The 21699-nt window shown below is 39.0% G+C and overlaps 1 protein-coding gene and 1 long non-coding RNA gene across 3 annotated transcripts in view; one reads left to right on the top strand and one right to left on the bottom strand.

Annotated features, from left to right (window-relative positions):
• Positions 1-21699, bottom strand: part of VAV3 (vav guanine nucleotide exchange factor 3) — a 172880-nt gene that overhangs the window by 48729 nt on the left and 102452 nt on the right. Inside the window, exons 17-19 of one of the 2 annotated variants that reach the window (XM_064515807.1) lie at positions 20415-20515; positions 12414-12436; positions 9240-9285 (exon numbers count right to left, since the gene is read on the bottom strand). In XM_064515807.1, coding sequence (XP_064371877.1) covers positions 9240-9285; positions 12414-12436; positions 20415-20515 — 170 coding nt within the window. The remainder of the gene's footprint in view (positions 1-9239; positions 9286-12413; positions 12437-20414; positions 20516-21699) is intronic. The other variant, XM_064515808.1, reaches the window with a different exon arrangement.
• On the top strand, positions 9767-21561 carry LOC135329023 (uncharacterized). The gene is made up of 3 exons (XR_010390164.1): positions 9767-10496; positions 20825-20897; positions 21237-21561. It is a non-coding gene; the product is annotated as an uncharacterized LOC135329023 (long non-coding RNA).

The following is a 21699-nucleotide window of genomic DNA, read 5'->3' as shown; positions in this document are numbered from 1 at the left end:
GAAGCAGTCACTGAATATGAGGATAAAGATTATATAATAGCATGGTTTAACAAAATACATTTAACAAGAATCATCATGAAGACCTTTTGCAGTTGTCACAAAATGAGAGGCAAGTTCCCACCTCCCATATAAATAAGCACTAAAAGGACAGGAATTAAAGGTTGGACCAGTAATGATTCTTTCCTCTAGAAGAAGGTTTCCAAAAGGGTCCCCCAAAGAAATCTGCTTGGACTCTCATTGTTCACCAAGTTAATAAACAATCTGAAAATGGGAGTAAACAGCAGACTGACACAGCTTGCAAAAGATGCAAAGTTATTTCTTTAAAAAGAACATGATTTGCAAAGAATTGAAAGCAGATTTCATGAAATAACTTAGGTAGGAAGGGACCTCTACAGGTCATTCAGTCATAACTAAATACAAGCAGTAACTTAACTAATACAAAGTAATATATGGTATTTACACACAACGATGGAGTCTAGAACAGTTATCACTATTTAGACAGATCTTGGAGTTAACTGTTTTTAAAGGACATTTTGCAGTAAAATCATAATCTAAATATTCAGTTGTGTACCAAGTCTCAGAAATTTCTATGAGCAGACCACAGAACAAACTAGAAAACCCCATATTGCACTGTATCTGGAATGATGCACCTATATCTAGAATTCCATGTGCAGTTTTGTTCAGAAAGTTCTTTCTTGGATCCAGAAGTATGAAGAAAACCAAAAAGGATGATCAGAGGTACAGAAAAGCTTCTGTATCAGAAGAACATTAGTAAATCACAGCTCTTCAGGCTAGAAGAGATGACTAGAAGAGAGATGACAGACATCAGTAAACTCAGGAGTGGCAGAGACAGTGAACAGAGAATAGTCATTACTTCTTCATTTATTATTCACCTTCTTGATTCAAGAAATAGGAGGCAAAGTAACAGGCAATAGGTTTAAAACAAACAAAAAGAAGTACTTTATTCACACAAGTAATTGTGAATTGGTAGAGGATGCTGTGGATGCCAAAATTTTAGATTGGCTCAAAAAGCAGTAAGAAAATTCCGTGGAAGAAAAATTATGAGCTGAGAAACACAAAAATAAAACCTACCAGCGGAAGTACCACAACAGCTTAACCCCGTTCTGTCCTTAAGCATCCACTAACAGGCCAAGGACAGGATCCCGACGCCGAAGCGGGGCCAACCAGGCCTGCCGCCCAGCTCAGCCCATCGTTCCTCCTCTTGGCACCTCAGAGAGGCGAGCAGGTAAAACCTCTCCTGAAAAGCAGCATCAGTTTCTCAGGCGCTTGCCTCTGACCCCTTCTACCAAGCTGGAAAACCTTCCTTAGGCAGAAGGCAGAGGCAGGTCTGTGAGCTTCTCTTCCATGAACTTTCAGAGGGTTTTCTCTCCCATGGGATGGTTGCTTTTAGTTTTACAATGTTTCCCAAATTCTTTGTGTGAGAAGTACTTTGAAGCAGTGATCAAATACTGATTTAGTTAAATGAGTGAGCCACAAAAAAAGAGAGCATATGCTTTAGAGTACTGTTAAAATTCAGTAACTTTTGACTATTTTTAAGCATTCATTGCCTTATCTTTGTTTTGCCTTCTGAGAACAACAGTACCCCAAAGATTAAAATCAGATATGGAAATAGATGTGTAAATGCAATACTCCTCTTGAAGATGAATAGGAGATGTACAAGTCCCAGTAAACATTAGCAAAACATTATGCAATTCCTTTCTACTTGTTATGGTAACTAAAGGCAACTTTGGGTCATATAATTTCTATTCATGCCTTTTTTTAATTAAGTAGTGCTGCATTACTCCTCTTTTTTTTGTGAAAATCAAAACCAAAACTGATAATATTGATTGATCACCCTTGTAGGCCCATTTTTTCCACTTCCACCTGAATGTTTTCCTCTTTTTCCACCTGCCAACCCCCTCCTGGTTTATCTGTCCATACTGACATTTTGCTCAGAACAGTCTGTGTTGATAGTGTTTTTATGTACAAAAGAGAAAGGTGCTATAGGATTCTTACCCTACCTCACACCTTAATGCATGCTCAGTGTGTGATCATTTTTAAACATCATGTTTCTCTAAGCAGAAAATAAAATCAGTTAGTTGTTCAAAATCTAGAGGCAGTCCCAAAAACCCATCCAATAAGACAAAACAGCTTAAATTACCCAACTAAAAACTAATCTTGCAATCCAACCAGACAAGGATGAAAGAGTTTGACAAAATAAATATGTTTCACCCTTTGGCATCTGGCTCTTCTGATGTTTAATTAAAAGAAAAGGCTAAAGGCTATGTTCTTCTCTGAATGTTAGCTCACTGCTGAGATACCAAAGGCACAGGCACCTTTCAAAATACCTCACCCCAACAGGAATGTAAAAATCATTTTAATTTAAAATATAACAACCCAAATAAAAATCATTAAACTGCATTTGAAATGCTTCGTTGGAAGACAAAACTCAGCTTTGCCTTCCAGAAATGCATTAGTGGAAAATTTCTTGGTGCAAAACATTAGACATGTCCTTTCTTGTATCACAACACAGATGAATACATTATTTTTGGGAAGCAACAATACCTCGGCATGCAGCATTAGGGCTGTAGCAAACAGACTTTGATACCAAATGTAGTAGGTACTTTTAATATGTACATGAGATGAGAAATTAATTCGACCTCACAAATTAAGTCACACCATTCAGTGTACCTCTGAATTCGCTGTCACTAAGGTCCCCCTGGAGAGGGCCCTCCCCTTACTGCCACTAGCAGTCTGGTGCCTGCAATGAGATTCACTGGAGCAGAGCTCAAAGCCCCGAGCTGCCCCAGCCAGGGGCTGCGACACGTGGCAGCACACAGCAGTCAATACCAAGCATTGCTTGAGTTACGTCTGCAATCCAAGTCCCTGGAAGGTTGCAGGACATCCCAAAATATACAGCACACCTTCCCTTTAGCCTGCCACGGAGTCTTCCTCAGGCAGCAAGAGAATTCCTAGCTGCCCTGTTAAACCGGCTCTTCCCTATGATTCATCTGGTTCACACAGATCCTTAGAGACGCACAATGCGTATTTTATACTCGCCTTGGACAGAATGTTTAGATGCTGTATATGGAAGCAAAAAAAGCAACCAAAACCTAATAAAACCCCCCATAAAAGTTAAGCATATGTCTTATACATGTATAATCAAAGTTGGGTTAGTTTTTATAGCTTAATACATTACAGCATAGCATTTTAGGGAAGCCTTTGGCAACTCTGCAAAGCTAAAGCTGCATAAACTTTACAAAATTATCTCTAGGGAAAACATTCAAAACTACATACAATTTGTTATGATTGTTAGTTATTAGACAGACTTTACTTCCAAGAAGTAAAAGTTTGAGCATCTTTAAGTCTCTACAATAGCAAGTCTCTCTTTTTTTTTCTTTTCCCCCAGAGCCAGATAGCATTTTTTCCTGTACATGGCTGCACTTTTATCTATAAGGAAGTACAGAAACTAAATCAAAATCCAAACGAGTGGATTGTTGTGGCTAGTCTGCATGCAGCAGTCTGAGACTATTGCAACGGATGTCTTACAGCTATGAATCTTACTAGCTTATCTATAAGCAGCTGCTGGTAAGCAGCAAGACCAACCTCAAACTTGTCGAACAACAAATTCTTTCACTAGAGGAAGCTTTGTGAAACATTTCTCTTTCCTCCAGGATTCCTTCAGGCTTTCCCCGAGTTCATTTTTCAGTCAGCTCCTCCTTCATCTACACATTTATTTTGAATGGCCATTAAAATTCATAGTTATGTTCGACATAAACAACATATAAAGCCAAGAAGAAATGTCTTATGTATACCGTAGCACTTCAGTCCATGCTGTCACATTGACTCTCCCAAAACCTTTTTATGGATATTTAATAGAGAAAGAAATAAGTCTTGTGGGACTCTGAGTGAGGTCCTGAGGGAAGATGCAGAAACAAATGGCCCATAATGGTTTGCTCTATTCACTCTGAAAGGAAAGACCAGAACTATTACAAGGGGATTGCTATTCATTCCCAAGTTTTATTGGCAGGAAAAAAAAAATGTTAAGCACCACTACTGAATGTCTCAAAAAACACCTATGAATGTACTTATTGAATGTATACACAGCAACTTCTTTACTGGAGATAAAAATGTTACCTTGGTAATCCATCCTGATGAAGATATTCATAATTAGGACATAGGATTAGTTAGTTTGGTCAGCTCCTTGCTTTGCTCCTGAGAAACTAAATACTGAGTGTTTGTTTAATCCTGGAGTTTTAGTTTTAGTAGACTTAGTCTGCAACTTAAAAACAGAAGATGAATCTCTCTTCTCAACAACGATATTGACAGTAAGTTAGTAAGGGGTCACCAGAGATCCAGCCAGGATCACAGGGAACTGCCCCTGTTCCTAAAATGGAGAAAAAAAAAAATTTGAAGACTGATTTTCCAGCACTGGTCTTAATGTTGCAGAAAATTGTCTCTTCTTGCCCATGAAATAGGTTATTCTCTATGTATTCGGGCAGAATGAGGAAAGGCAATGGTTAACCAAGACTACCAAGGGCTCCGCTGGGTAATTCATGAGACAAGAATATCAGAGACATGCTTTGAATTTTCAGTTAAATAGACAGTAGTTTTATACATTAGGGCTACATGCTTGGCACAGAATTAATTGTAGGCTGGGATATCCTAGCATTTGAACTTGGGCCAGAGTTTGCTTTTGGCTGGACAGGTGCTTGGAGCAGCCCTGAAACTGAAATCAGAGGCAGACTTGCCTCTCACAGAACACCGTGCCAGAATTTGTTGAAATACAACTCAAGTATGCTAATATTCCTCAGTCTCAAATGGAAAGGGAATTCATAATTTAAACTGCCAATATTACAATATTTCCCAATTTTTACTATGAAGACTAGACACAGTCATTACCACAACACACACATCTGTATATTGTTTCACTAAACATTCAAACATATAGCAATGACACAACCTAGTTACAAGATTTCACAATCCAATTTCAACAAAATTGGAAGCACATGGTAGCTCATTTCCCACCATGTCTAATTAAACAAACATATCCCCAATGCTGTACTACTCAGTTCACAGATTTTTTAATGTATATACTTCAGGCCATAACCCAGTTATTCCCTTTAGCTCCTTTTCTTTGTAATCATTATAAAATCAATATTAAAGTATTGCTTCACAAGACATGTATGGACCGGACACCTACCAAAAATATAATTAAACATTTTTTTAAATTAGCATTTGAACTTTGAACTCTCAAGACTGAGAAACACCTTTGCCGAAGAGTAATATACAAGTCATTGCATACATTAATTGTAAAACCAAAAGAAAGTTGGGTAAAAAAATTAGTTTCTTTGAGAGGAAAACATCTTGGTTCTGTCCCTTAATTCAAAACTAAGCTTTTCTGAGATTTAATCCATGTTTACAAAGAAATCAACTGTTTACATCAGAGATTGTTCAGTAACGTTCTTTCACAGACCGGATTTTGTCTGCAATGAACGCTGAGTACAAGGCTTCTAGCGGTCTACTCTTACGAAGTTTATCCTTCTGATATGAAATATGCTTTCACAGTTTCAGAGATTAAAGTTCCAGTATTCATATTAGCACCAGTGTTTAGGGTAAAACTAGTCTGAAAAACACTAAATTATGAATTCATTACATTTAGATCCCTTAAAAAATAAACATACAGCAACATACAGTGTGTTATTTTGAGGAATGAAAGGAGGAACAAAAGGGGGGGGGGTTCAGTCTCATTAAAATACACACAAAATGATTGCTAAAGTAGAGAAAAGAAAAAGAACATGCAAATCTAAGTTTATGCTTACTTTTAAGCATATAAATAGTCCATTTGTCAGCTAAGTCAACAGGGCAAATCACATGCTTAAAATTAAACACGTACATAAACTTTCATGAGATCCCCCACACTGGAAAAAAACTGTTAAATAATTATCACTCTATACACCCATTCTAGGCAAAACCTCACACCAACCTAATCACTTCCTCTACAATAAGAAGTAAACTTTAGACCCAATTTTTTTCCTAGCTTTAGAGGTGCAGATGCCTTTACAGGTTCATTCTGTCAATGGCTTTTATTATCTGATGCCTAACCCAAAGAAGGGTTATCCAAAACCCTTCCCCAAAAACTTAGTAGATGGACCAATTCAGAAGGCCATCTACAACTGAACCCCTGGCATATGAATATAGGTCATAGGGCAAAACATACTGAAAAGAAATACAGAAAGCCGTATTTTCTTTTGCTGATTTGCACAACTTCTGGCCATATTTCTTTTCTCATGACACTCACTTCCCACGAGTCTCTCCCCTTCCTCATCCATTATCGTCTTTTCCTTCTGCCTTTACCTTCTTATTCAGCAGGAAGAGGAAAAAGCAAATCTCAGGGAGGAACTTGTTATTTCTAACTAAACTTCACAGAAAAACAGATGAAACAGCCATGAACAATTTTTTGCTTTTTGGGTACTTCAGCCAGGTATGTTCTTCTACCAAAGAGCTCTACCAGCAAAAGAAAGATATATTAACCCAATATCCTCACACTAACAGCTGTTACTTTTAGACCATCCCTGTATTCACAGTCCCTCTCCTCAAATTTAAACTTGGGTTAAATGGTTCTTCATTCAGGGCTAAGCTGCATCACCAGAAGTTGAATTTGGATCTAGCAAGCACAAAAAGAGAAGCACAGCTCATGAACTTGATTAGGTTGTGCCTCCTACATTCATTAGTCATTGCTAAAATAGCCAAAGACACAAAACAGAAAGACACAAGACAAGGTTATGCAAAAAGCACTTGTAGCCCACAGGAACTGTATTTACTGCTGCTACCACACTCCATCAATATTCAGACACTGCAGGTGCACGCTACTGATTCATAGCAAATGTCTGCTTTCCTAAATTAGTATCTGTGTTTCAGCTTCATAACATGCAATATGGGGAGCCATCACACGTTAGACCTCTTAGATATGAACTCATCTGGGCAGCAAGCATTTTTCTAAATCTTGCATATTAAAACCTAATTGGTATCTCTGACCTTAACTACCACTTTCAGCAAAAATATTACCATGGTGCTAGGATTTCTAGAGATTTATATGCCAGTGTTCTTGAAAAGATCTTAGGATCAATGTGGTAATGTATGCCTGAAATAACGGAGCCATCTCTTACAAGTGTTGCTCTCTGGATAGCATCTTCTCTCTCAAGGCAATACGCAAAGTGATGAGCAGTATTATTTAGAATATGCAAAGGAGACGCCATGCATTTACCCACAGACATTCATGTCTCTAAATGTTATCTCCACCAAGTTACTGCAGAAGTCAGAATGCACATGCTGATGAAAGGCAAGGAGAGAAAGCTCATTTCATTTGAAAACTTTGAGAACTGCCCAATTACATACATAGAACATGATTAGTAAGTGTATCTCGGGGGTTGTTTTTTGGGTTTTTTTTTTTTCTTATTACAAAAAGGCGAGGCCAGAAGCAATTCTGTAAGACAGTCTTCTGCAACAAGATCCCCTAATAAAGGGACCAAAACTTAAATATGCACAAACTGGTATGATTTTCAGGTGGTCTGAATTTCTGTTGACTTTCAAAAACACAAGGGCGAAGAACTTTATTCTATAAAATTACTCCAACAACGTAGAATACCATTCTAAGTAAGTAAAAGGGGAGAAGCAAAGCTATAATTTATAGAGTTATTTCATAAAGTTCTTCAACGTCTATTTAAGTTCATGACTCCAGTGACTTCAATGGTATTTAGATGCACTTAAATGATCTTTATACACAAGGATACTTTTTTAATTAGCTTTCATTGAAGACTATCAGACTTCAGTGGCAACTAAAATTGTCAGCATATTTGAAAAGTTCTCAAAGCTAAATTACTTAAGCAATTAATATTAGACAGCAATGTTTAAAAATGTGGACCTGTAAGGACTATCCTACCAGTATACATTATAGCTCAGAGCAGCATATACCACAGAATGGAAGTACTGAAACAGTCTCACTTAGAGTGTCCTCTTACGAATGTCATTAATACTCTTGATGTTTCCACCTTTGACTATACTATTTTTAGGATAATAGGGTTGGGTGGGGGGAGGGGGTCCCTCTTAAACGAGGCTTCAGCTTCTCCCCCGTCCAGAGGCGGGGAAGGGAGCACAGCACGACACAGAGACACAGTTCAGGAGCACCGTGAAGCAACTTTCTTGCTAGAGGGAACAAAGCGACGATACGTGTTCCAAAACATGTCGGAGGCAGGTGAGTAAGAAAGGTGCGGTCTGCTTCTGCTAGTTGCAACACTGCAAGTTTCAGAGCCAGGGCAGCTGTAACGCTAGTGGCACAACCAACACTCTCACTTTCCAAAAAGCTTTCAGCTCTGCCAGGCTGTAACGCGCTGTGAAGTTGCTATCCTGTTTAATGTTTGACTCCAACTATTCTCAGGTCTCCACGTCTAGGAATACTTAATAATCCACAGCTTAGTTTTATTCCAAATAATATCTGCATAACAAATCTCCAGTAATTAAACTATGCAAGAAGCATATAAAGGACAAAAATGTAATTACTGTAAAAAAAATGACAGCAAAAATATCACACAGTTATACCAAAAACCATTGAGTATTTTATTCAGGCACATAATGGGTCTCCAGGGGAAATGTTCACCCACTTGAGTACACTGTCTATAAGCAAGCATTTAATTTTCTTAAGGGCTGCTGCCATGATTCAACAAAAATATCTACTATAAACATGAAAAATAAAATTACATTGAAATTCTACATAAAACTGCAATTCCCTTGTAGAAGGGCAGCTCACATCCAATCTGGCTAAGCACTGAGCACCTCCAACCCCCACTGCAGCCAAGAAGTTTGAGAATACCCACAATGCGCAGGATGAGAACCTAAGCTTCGTTAGCAACTGTCTGCTTTTCTTCACTTAGTTACTGCTTTTAAAAACTGCAGAGTACAGTAGGGCGGGGACCTCTTAACCAAAAGCCCAGAGGCACCTCATTGTCCAGATACAACTGAAACACTGCTTTAAAAAAAACAAGGAAAAAATGAGAGTTCAGTCCCCGGACCTTATCTTTGAAATCACAAAGTAATTGCTTTAGACCTTCAAGGCTTCGGCAATAAAGGTCTCAGCGCTGCATACTCTGCAACGGTGATCATAACACAACTTGATGAAGTGAGTTACAGCTCTCTCTCCCTTTTTATCCAACATATAACTGTTAAAAAGTCAAGATACAAACCTGGGTCCACGTGTCTAGAGTTTCTTCTAATTCCATTCGTTCGTTTCTGCACAGCAAAAACACAAATCAAGGATGTGAATAAACTTGTTTTCATTTAGGCATACTGCACTCCTTTCATTCCCACAACCTACTAGACAAAGCTAGTTTTCTTAAGCTATTTCCCCCCACAATTATCTTTATCTAGCAGAAAGATCATACTTTGAAAATTATTCTTAATACTGCAAGAAGTTTATTCATATATCAACTTTTTTGACACTAGACTCAAAAGATTTGGTCATTCTTAGTCTGTAGAAGGCTTCTTCATACATCCAGCATCTTTTGACACCAAAAGACTTTTATCATTTAGGAGTATGATGTTAATAGACATATCCTCTTTGATAGTGAAAGATAGGCAGTTTGGCATCATCAGCCTCAGTTAACATCCAGAACCACAAAAGCAGCGTATAGGCGCAGCGTTGCTTTAACGGGGTAGGAACTCTCCATGCTACCACTTCGCACTTACGCTGGTTAGACTTTCCTAGGCAATTCTTAACTTCCACATTTCCTCAGCAAATTCTTAAATATATTTAGTGACACCCCTCCCTCTTTCTTTTCAAAATTTGGATGAACCAGAGCTGAGTAAAATCAGAAACTCTGACAGGACTGAGAAATACTGTTTGTAAATGTTGGTTTTCACATATTTCATATTCCTAGGCAATGGAATGGATCCCTGAAAACTTCCATGTGAAATTCAGCATATCTGTAAGCTAGTCATCTGCTTTTGCAAGCCTGTTTTAACCGGTAGCTTGCATGAAGGTTCATGCCTTTTTTTGGCCTTGTTTTGGATTAATCAAAGCGAGCAGAGAAAAGCTCATTGCACAACAAAGGCAACAATTAGGTTGCTCCCATTTACCCGCTGTTGACATAGGCTGGTGCAGGACACACACAAGGGCAAGCCAGAAAGCAGTAACCTGAGGCACAACCAAATTACTAAGCCCTGTAGCATGCGCTGTGGAACGAGGAAAAAAAATGAAAGAAAGAAAAAAAGAAACAAAAAGAAACCAGCTTGCAAACTCTTGAATCTTCGGGCATGTTCTTTCTATACCCCACAATACTAACTAAAGAAAGGACATAAGTTTTGTTTCAGCTGCAGTGGAAAGATTTTAAACTGCTATAAGAAATGAAGGTAAAATTATGGAATAAAAAGAAAAGGCTCAATTGTATCTTTTTTTCTTTACAAATGGAGGCTGTATTGTTCATAAGGATTGACGCAGAACGGTGAGTAACTGCATATTTGCATGAGAGGGGGAAATGGGCCAGAAGTGGGAGAAAGCAAGTACAAAGTTACAGGAAATTTTGATTTAAGTGAAAAAAATGTATAGCGTCTGTGTGGTCATAAAAATCACATATATTATAGGATTCGATGGGAAATGATTCTAAGAAAAAGATTCTTGAGTTGTATAAAAACATGCTCAATGCCCTTAAAAAAAAAATAGATTTTATTACATTACTAGTACTAAAAATAAATCCACCTTTTCCTACATGACTTGCTCATTTATGTCCAAGTTTCCCTCTGCACAAAAAGAATTAAAGTAAGCACTTTTGGATGGCCATAACAGTGGGGTTTTTTTGTTAAAAATGATATTAGTCCTACCATTTTATCTCAAGTCAATAGCCATACAACTATTTTTTCTTATAAAGAGATTTAATAGTCAAACCAGGGGGTGAGAAGCCTCGGAACAGGAGGGATTGGATATAATTAGGATAAATATTTTCCTCGCCTAGCCACACATGCTGCTCCTAGTTAGCTTTACGCAGTCTGGCAACCTGGTGCACGACATACCGTAAGCAGTCTGTTTATGGCCTCCCCGCTACTGCATGTCAGCTGCACTACCGGGAGACTGCTAAGCAAACGGACCCTGCTCTCATTTTCGTATATAAGAAATATTCTTGCTTAGCAGATATTTTTAGGCAGAGATAAGAAAACATGGGACAGCGCACAGCGGTCAGTACGGCATGCGAGCCCGCGGCAGAGGGGTCTCGGGCACGCTCTCCCGCTCGGCCCGGGCTCCGCGCCACAGATGCCGGCGCTGGGGAAAGCTGCTGTCTGGCCCGCCGGGAACCACACCGGCCCGCCGCGGCTTGCCCGTGCCAACAACGCCCAGAAGGTGCCAGCTCGGCCCCCAGCGAGCCCTCGAAAGCCCTACCGAAGCCGAAACAGTGAATACCACTAAAGTCACCTGCCTGGCTTTCTGCAACAACAGCTGTAAGCGTCAATCCCCTGCCGTGCCAGTTGTGTCAGCAATCATTTTCTTTCTATTTCATTACCAATTTTAGTGATAGCAACAAAAACACAAATATTTCACAATGTGGAGAAGTAACATGTATGTTCATATGTCGTTCATAACCATAGCATAGTTTAAACAGTCAAATTACCATAAACTTCTCATCTAAAAAGATGCGGGAAACTAGCACATCCTATGTTTAAAGTGCTGCCTTTCTTCCATCAAAATTGATAGACCAAAAAAAAAGTTACGTCCTCCTGTATGGCAGTGGAAAGGCACTAGCAACATGCAAGAAAATAATCCAGTGTAACTTGCAATGTTCTTGGCTTTAAGTCATGGTACGCCGTAAGTACGTCACTGATTTCTGTGCTCTGTCCATTTTATCATTCTGCCACGATTAAATAAACTCCATAACCACTGAATAATGTTGTGACAAAATTCTGTTTAAATAAAAAGGCATAAATCCCACTGCACGCTTTTCGTCCTTCAGAAGTCTGTGGAATTGCATAAACTTGTACACTGGGACATTACTGCAGCACAATTTCCTAACGTTAATGAAAGAATAGCTTTAACCCTACTGCTAAATTTGGCCTAGGAGCACTGAAGAACTAGACATAAGTTGAAGTAACATTTCATTTTTTCCTTCTGTAACTTTAAAAAAAAGCATCTCCACTTCTACCAGTGCTCTAAGCACTAAGTCCTATCAACTGAAATTAGACTTGCACCTTGAACGTCATACATTTATAGTTCATAAGTACACTCTTTCTTAGATAACTTCTATCTTTCACCATGCTGAAGAAATATGTTATTAAATGCAGAAGAAAAACATATCGGCTCCAATGGCATGCGCACAAAGTAAATAAGGAACCAGCAAAGCAAATACCACACGAAAAGGGAAACGAAACCTTACCTCGTGTTTCAGGTTCCCGTGTTCTGAAACATAAGTAAAAATTGGCATTATTGACGACTGTAAATTTATGCTTTTTACACCCTAATCTCAGGCTGCGCAGCGTTGCCTTACAGAAAACCCCGCTGCCTCCTCCAGCTACCCGAGCACTGCGATACGCCCTGCCAGCGCGGGGCTGGGCCCGTCGGCGCCCCGCAGCGCGGCTCCCCTCGCCCATTGGCTCCGCGCAGCTAATGCTCAACCGAGGCAATAAATGGCTCCTTCCCCTGAGTTATACCAACCTTCCCAGCAGCTGCGTGGCAAGCAGATCAGCCAGAGCTCTGCAAACTTTTACAACATTTCAAAAGCACTTTATAAATGCTGACTTGCTGGGAACTTGAAAGTTAAGGTTCTTCACTGCAGCGCCTGCTTGCACCTGTTTCGTCCCTGCCTTTTCAGGGCATTCTGAGGTGTATCGAGAGAAAACGTGTACCTTTACCTTCAAAACTTCCTGCATTTCAAGTACTTCACTTCAATTTATCATTGCATTAGTATGCAATGGGATCTGAAGCCTGACAGATTTTATTTACCTTTTTGCTATGAATTTTTTGTACTATTTAAAAATGAGGTAAACAAAAAAAATCCTGTGGGTGACCAGGACTGCATTAAGACAGTATTTTTGCACACACACACGTCCACACAAAAAAGTGGGGTTTTTTGCTTTCTTTTCTTTGAATGTCTAATCTGATAACACAAATACTTTAGCACACTCTAGATTTTGTTTCAGTGCTTTATCAAAATATACGCAGCTGTATTTACCTCCGCGTGTCTCCGGGCCAGCATGTGCTGGTAAATCAAAGGGCGTACTGCAATGCCCAGGCTATTGCCATGTTTGAAAACTTTACTGCAGTATCTTGCAAAGTAAACAGCCATATTCAGAATAAACCAAGTAAAGAGCTTCAAATGCAAATAGACTTTGTTCTGCTAAAAAAAATTACATGAAACAGCAAAGTGTGGGAAAAAAAAATCTTTGCCTTACTAGTATTTTATGTGAAGATAAGAGGGCATGCTGAGACTGAGCACAGCAGCTGAGCAGCTGCAGCCAGCCAGGGGAGGTGTGGACTATTTTCCCCTGGCAGGGCTGCAAGTTTTCTCTCCCGTGCAGTATGCCAAAGTGCACCTTCTCGTCATCCTCAGAAAACACTTCCAGGGTTGCAACCTGTCCAGAAGTATTAATTTGCATTTGTACACTAAGCAAATGCGGGGGAAGATAAAAAATAAAACAAAAACCAGCCAACCCCAAAGGAAGAGGTGCAGGTAGGCTACTGAGGTTTTCTAAGGAGCCTAAAGGAATTAGTTGCATAAGTGCAACCGTTGTTAGTGCTGCTGAAATTCAGTATAATTTTGGTATTTACCTTCACGGTTTGATACAGCTTTTGCAACTTTTGCCAAGTTTTCAACTTGTGCACAAATTCGTCTTTTTTGAATCTTTCACCTCAGCATTATGAATGACTTAAACTTGAGGAAAGGTCACCTGGATAAGTACGAGGGGTGAGGTGGTTTGCAACACTTCACATCCAGGCTTAAGGTTTTTCATTCTTTTTTTTTCCTTTTCTTTTTTTAATGGACTACCTTTAGCTTTGCATATTGCTGTTAGGAAGACTGAAATGGAAATGTCTTTCTATCCTCCTATGGGAAAGAATGAACTCAGTCTTTAATGGTTGCTGTTGAATATTAATTTTTTCCTCTAGCAAATGTCACAAACATGACTTCATAATTAAGTTTTATATGGTGATTTCAGTATCTCAATACTTGTCATACTAAATGATTAAGAATTTCATTGATTTGAACTCCCAGTATTTGGGCTCATACTGGATTCAAGAAAACACTACATAGATTAATAGGTAATAAGGTAAGGTGATAAATATTCCTCATAATTCACAAAAAGGTGTAAGGTGATAAATATTTCTCATAATTCACAAAAAGGTGATCCTTAGGTTCAGTTAAAAAAAAAAAAAAAAAAAAAAAAAAAAAAACCACCAACACTGAACCCTGCAGGGCATTTTTTATTAAAGACTAATGAATAACCTCAGAATAAGCAAGAGCAGCTCCACTGACTGCTACCCCTTGAAGCCACCTCTGCACGAAGCCCATAGAAGGCTCAAAACTTGGCTGACACAGACAAACTGAACTATTTGTGATCCCCCGTTAGCATTTAAGGAAAACAAAATACAAAACATCTGTAATTCCACAGAAAGGTTTGTTCAAAATACAAGGCTTACGCTTCTCCCACTTTTTCATTAAAATTTCAGTATTCTTGTATTTCATAATTTTTTTTCCTATCAAATTATGTGAGTTGCTTCCTCATGAGAGTTCTTCTTCCAAACGTTACCCTAGTATGAGAGCAAAAAAACTAATTCCTACTTATTTCTATTTTTAGGGAAAAAATGAATGTCTGAGGATATCTTCCAGCAGATATTTTACACATGACAATTTTAATTCAAGTATCTGCTCATCACCAATATGCCAATGAAATTATGGAGCGAGGGAGCTCTCAGTTCTGACAACAAACTACTTTTACTGCCATAGTTTAGCACACTTTTAGGTTTTGTTTATTCACTGAAGCCATGATACAATCAGGTCACATTTTCATAATTATGGTTTAACACGAAAGCAAGAGGAGCAGCAGCTGGCCTCAATAAGCGAGGGAGCACAGACCAGAAGATGGGAATAGCCTGCTCCTCCGAGATTCAACAGAGCAGCTAGATTTACATGCTGACTAAATGGGAAGTAGAATACAGACAGTATGTAGGAAACAACTCGCTTTCCTTTTATAAAAGAAAACTCAAAATATTGAAAACGCAGAAACTGTGAAGTAAGCCACCTTAAAGGAGTTGCAACGACTGGAAAGGAGCAGGGAGTCCCCCATAACCAGGAAAAAAGCAAACAGCGACCTAGAAGCACAGAGTAGGACTTTGCACAAAACACCAGCCCCCCAAGAGACTGCTGTTCTGCTCCAGTAAGAGCGGTTAGCTCAACCCTTGCCCAAGTTAAACAAAACCTGGCCGTGCTCCAAGGCACGTTCTGCGCCTTGAGCCTTTGCTGGTCAGTGCTGTCGACAGGGTCGGTTTGGATCGGGGCCAGCAATTCTGCAACTATTGATCAAGCCAGCAAAAAGGTAAACAGTGAAAGCTGGTGGTTTCCTTTTAGATGTCAAAAAACCACGTGCTTATTATGAATAATCTCTAATGTGCTGTACGTAGCAAGCAATTACTACATGAACAGCATGGACACTTTACTGGGTATACATTACAATGCAAGAGCTACCTTAAATTTAACCCATTCACATGGTTTTTAAGTTCATCATACAATTGAAGAAAGATACTACTTTTCCACATAAGTAAAAGTGGTGCTTTTTCAGATGGAATTACGTGAAGAAGAAGGGCAACAGGCACAAGTTACCTAAAAATTACTAATCAAATTACTATCACTAGTATGTTTCTAATCGGTGTACGCCCTGATGAGAGATGGTTTTTTATATTCCTAAACACTATACTTCTGTACGCTAAAGGTGCCGCTCGCTCTTGCTCACTTATGAGAGGTCTCACTCCTAACCGTACCCAAACAGAAACCCTTCCAACTAACACAAAAGCATCACCAGGGAAGTAAAAGCAAACTCTGCCTCAAAATAAGGCATAGGAGTGCAGCTGATAAGCCAGAAGAGCTTGCAAGATAACAGGAGATGTCTACATCAGCCACTAGGAGAAAAACCAGCACGTATGTCCTTATAAACGGCCCTAAAACAGAGATACGTGCACACGTTTGCTAAAGCCTACGCTGTGTTTAAAGCTGCGCAATCCCACCCAAAGAGCCTGTCCGAACAGGAGCGGAAGAGAGGGGGCATGGGGAATTTCAAGTCACGGAGAAATGAAGTGATAGGGCATAAGAGTAAAATGCATGAAAATGCAGAGGACTGCTTGAGCATGAAGCAAGGCAGCATTTCAGGGGAAAAAAATATTAAACTGGTAATGACAAATGAGCGCAGAGGGCTTCAACTAGCACTGCAGGTTTAGGGCAACACGGACAGGAACAATAACAATAAAAAAAAGAGATAAATGTGCACAGTTTGTTCTATTTAGTAATTCAACTGATTAACACAGCAGCTTTTATCATTGCAACTTGTATAGTCTCTTGAACCGGCTGCCTTTGAAACAAAGCATCTGAAGAGCTGGCACAAGCTTGTGGATAAGGCATAGTGTGACAACATCGCAATTTATGTTCAGATTTTGTCAATGTTTCCCTCGTAAGTGTATCATCGAAATCTGACACTTAAATTTGTCATTCTAAAGGTTTCGGTTGTTTTGGGATGTCTGCCTTTCGAGTCTTCCACAAACTGAGACTTGGGATGAAATACAAAAGGACTTAATCCACTCAGGGAGGTTCTAGGCATCATTTCAGAAAGCTTAGCGAAAACATCTGCTCTGTGGCCTAAAAAGAAAACAAAACATTAAACTGTACTGAAAAAAGGAAAAGCAAAAATACTGAAGAAAATACTGTGTAAATATCTTTGAGAAACCTAATGGTATAGTCTCATTTGGCAGTGTTTTGAATTCTGTTCACCTCTTTTCAAATAGACCTCGAGACATAGAGGAGGTCTACAGAATGCCAATGAAAATTATTTGAGGCATGGAAACAGTTCTACTTACGAGATGATAAAAAATTTACAACTATTCAGTTCAGAGAGGATACTAATAGGAGGTCACTAAACAGAAGTTTCAAAATAATATACCATATAGCAGCAGTCAGTCAAGCACTTCCATTTAGGCTTCTCATAAAAAGAATAAAGTCACATGTTGATGTTAAAAAGGCAACTACTTCAAACATAACAGATATGAAACCTATAAAAAAAGCTATGCCAAAAATTCTGAAGCACAACCAATTAGATAATTTAACCAACAAAAACACTAACAAGATGCAAAAACTCACAGAGCAACAGAAAAACAGAAAGCAAAAACAACAAGCACCACAACCCTAAAAACCTAACAGGATTAGATAGTAGCATCATTTCTGGGCATTGCCTACCACAGGGAGGATTTACACTTTCCTGTGAGGTGTCTGGAATCAGCCATTGGCAGAATGACAGAACACTACATTTGACAGACCACAGATATATCCCGGGATACGTATATTCCATGTCTGGGAGCATAACTTATACCACATGGCTGGGGAATAATAATGTCCAGCTTCCTAAAAGGATGATTGTGTTTTGTATCCATTATACTCTGTGAAAAAAGCTGTAATAGTCCCCAAGAAACAAAAGAAATACATAGCAATACAATAAATGTTCCAGGCATTTTGCTACTATTGAAGCATTCAGGCTATACTACACAATTCCTTATCTAACAACACTCTCCCAGGCCACCTTAGCTAATTTCCCACAGGAGCAGCAAATGACGCCACTAGAAAGATGAAAGATTTTTCAGACACTAATTTCTCTAAAGATTTAAAAAGAAAAAACTCCAAAATTAAAACTATGTTAAAATTTTGTGCATGTAAAGCATACTTTTTCCATAAATGCAATTCAAACATTGAATTTTACACGATATCTTCATGTGTGTCTTCAATAATCTTAGAAGCCCTGGCAGAAAAAAGTATGAGACACCAAATTTTTCAGCACAGCTCTGGGAAAGTGAAAAGTATAGCTCCACAAAATAATTCATACTCAATTTGAAAGAATCAGTATCTTAAATGTATGCTGAATTGTCCTAACCTGTTCTTCACCATAAAGGGAAGGAGGAACTGGTGAGGCTCCTCGTTTTATCCTTCCTTCCTCCTGTGCATATTGTGAATGGGCAGCGCAGCTTATCCGGTCCGTAAGTAAGAGGGCAAATAAAGAGCAGAAACAGAAAACAGTAGAGAAGAATCTCCAGATCTTGCTACCACTGGCAAAAGTCACTCCTTAGGTGGAGAAGACACATCCACTCTCAGCAAAATGGGCAAAACAGTTTGTCCTTTCCATACTTGCTCATACACAGAGCAATGGGGAACATGGCAAGAATCGTGAGTAGTCGTGCGAGTAATAACAGAATTGCGAGTTTGTTCCCTGATGCCTTTTTGAGGCTACCTTCTATTCTCAGAACAGCCAGTAAGGGAGCCACCGCCAAGCAGCGCCTGGCATTCTGCCTTATGAGCAGGGGGAAGATATATAGCTCTCTTAGCTTGTACTGGAGCTACAGAAATCTGGGAACCTTTGCAGAGAGGACAGAAAAGGGAATACCTGGATGTAAGCTAAACACATAGCAAAGCAGTATCTAAAATAATCCAATTGCTTCTAAGTTCACCAAGGAAAGAATCATAGAGTATCATTAAAAAAAAATTGGGGCAAAAATTTTAAATAAAATTTAAAAGAACATTCAGCACTTTTGAAGATGTAAAATGATTTTTTTTACATATTTAAATAAGATTTAAATTTTTTTTTAGAAGCCCAAAGTTAGAGGATAGCACGTAAGATCTCCAGTATAGGAAAGCAACTAAGAAAATAAAGTTCACTAACTGCAGTAGAAGTCAGCACTTGCTATTGTGATTACAAATGATTTTGTCAAAGGAGGAAGCAGGCAAGTAGCACACTGAGGCAAAAGCCAAGTGGAAGTGGGGAAGTAATGGGGACCGGAACAAAGACGGAAGCAAGCCCATGCTGCTCTGAAAGGAACAAAAAAGCTAGAACCGCAATCTTGAAGCAGTGAAGCTCAGCGAAGGGCAGCGAACAAGGTCATGACATAATTCAAGCAGTAGGAGAGAGATTATCTCTGCAAAAGCATTTCACAAAGATTGTGGGTAGTAATGTCAAAAAGAAAATAACCCAACGCAAGAGGCTGCGGTAGCCTATGTGAAATATGTGAGACACGAAAAACTTCACACACAAACTATTATGAAGTAATCCTGGGGAGGAATGTACAGCTTTTAGAGAAGTGAGCAGGACAATAAATCAACATACAACAAAATACAATCACATTTTCCAAAAAAATCACTGTGTGTTCCCAAGAGCCCCCCCCCCCCTTTTTTTTTTTTTTTAGCCCCTCTCCAAACATGTTTTGCAAAAGGAACCCGAATGTGTTAACGGGGTGAGAGATTGGGGGTGGGTCGCCTTTGGTTTTGTTTCCCTCAGCCATCTCTAGAAAGAAGAAAGAATCACTGAGAGCCTGGATAGAGGGAAGAGTCAAAAGTGACACTGGGGTAACGGGATGAGCTGGCTGGAGGGTAACCAGCTCGGTGCCGGCAGTGGCAGAGGCATAGGGAAGGGAAAGAAAAGAGGGCAAGTGATGAAAATTAGCATCTAGGATTAGCAGTGGAACACCCATACGTCGTCAGACAGATAATTAGAAATGCAATACTAAACAGAGTGACTGAAGGGTAGCTGAGGTTGGAGCATGCCCGAAGCAGGAGGAGAGCTGGGGGAGCATGGAGGGACATGGTCAGGGAAAGACCCCAGATACAGCCACCGATTAAGAGAAGAGGGAAAAAAAACTCCTTAGATATGGCCAGTAGTGAGCCATCAATCACCTTTTTGTGAATATTGCCAGTGGACCGAAACCATGGAAACCAAAGAGATCAAAGAGGAAGCTGAGGCAATGCAAACAGCTTTAGGAGCTGACAGGAAAATACAAAAATTGACATAGACTTAAAAGGAGAACAGCGAGGATGACAGATGATATACCGTACACTAGGTGTTACTTACAAGCAGTTTACGATTAAAATCAGAGCAATTCCTTGCTCTACAAGATACTGATGAAGAAATCCGGTCTGCCCTATAGTAGCTCACTCTCTCTTCCTTCCTAACATTTCAATTTAGTAAGAATAAAAATCCCTATGAATTCTAAATGCAATTCTAATTGTGCTTATAAATGGTAGTTTCACAAGTATGTATGTTACAATAAACACAAATTAGAGGTAAATTAAACCTTAATTATATCTAGCAAGTTTTATGTCCTAATTAACAATGGTATTCTAACAATAAAAATGACTTACCACCTGAATTAGCTCTGCCACAATTGTCTAATCTTCCTAAACATTCTTTGTGTGCTCCAGCTCCACACTTAGAGCATAAATAGCCTTGATAAAACGTTCCCCTGTAAAATAAAATTAGGTAGTGATACATTAGAGGTGATAAATTCCATGCATAAAGGAAATAACAGACATCGCAGAAGGTATTTGAAGTCATTTGCTCTTCTGCATAATGATAGTCCTTACAGGCTTGAGAAACAGTGACAACAACTGACAAGCAGCTCATCTGCTGTTCGTTACTACTAGCCATTTAAAAATCACAACCAGATAGTTACTTCACCAGTAACCTAGAAGATCTTCATTTTAATTTAGCTCAAAGCAACTTTGGCATAGTACACTTGAAATTGTACCATGATGTATCTATCCCACTGTAGATCTACGCTCCAATTCCTCTCCATGGAAATTTGCCCAGACAACCAGAAGAGTAAGACCCATCTTGAGAGAGACGTAAGTATGAATAGATATTTAAACATTAAGGGTTTAATAAGCCATTTTGTGAATAATATTGACTTCAAATTTGTTCATTTAAAAGAAATCTGGGTACGCTTTAGTTAATATTCAGAGCTTTCAAGTAAGGAGTTGCTTTCCTTACTGTGAATGTTATCTGATTCCCCTTAACGAATTGGAATCCAAATTTGAGTCTCAGGAAATTTATTTTCAGATTTGTCCACAGCTTTTCTCTTAAGTAAAACCCACTGAATGGCTAACAGGCTTTCGTACTTGTACCTAGCCTCTGAGTAATTGTATGAGTGCCATCCATTAGATGCATCTGCTTACTCTTCACAGTAGACTTGGCTGTCTGCAAGATTATCCTGACCTGTCTCAAGTGATTACGTGTCCTAGTCTAATGCGACACCTTCTCCTTCAAAGGAAAACCAAGTTTCGTATGTGGAAGCGAGGACTCGGCAAGTTTACCTTGAATGCAAGGTACAGCAGCTGCTATTTACTACAGCAATTACTAGACTGTTAGTGCTTAATTTTTTTTTATTAAACATAGAAGCCTAGCTTTTCAGTATCAGAATATACAAACTTGAAGATAAAAATGTAGAAAATATAAAATATTTTAACGCAATCTGTTCCTTTGTTTTTTTTCTTTAATGGGACACAGAATTATCCTGCCCTACAGATGCTTCTAAGACTGGGATTTTATCCCCACGTCACAAAGATTAGGCACTGAGGTTCATATTTTTTCGAGTACGTACATAATCATAAGCTTAAAGTGACAATCCATTTTCAAAAATTATTTAGG

The sequence above is a fragment of the Dromaius novaehollandiae genome, chromosome 8, assembly GCF_036370855.1.
Source record: "Dromaius novaehollandiae isolate bDroNov1 chromosome 8, bDroNov1.hap1, whole genome shotgun sequence".
Taxonomy (NCBI): Eukaryota; Metazoa; Chordata; class Aves; order Casuariiformes; family Dromaiidae; genus Dromaius; species Dromaius novaehollandiae.
The sequence above is the reverse complement of the archived record's forward strand: the minus strand, read 5'-3'. Positions and strand labels throughout refer to the sequence as shown.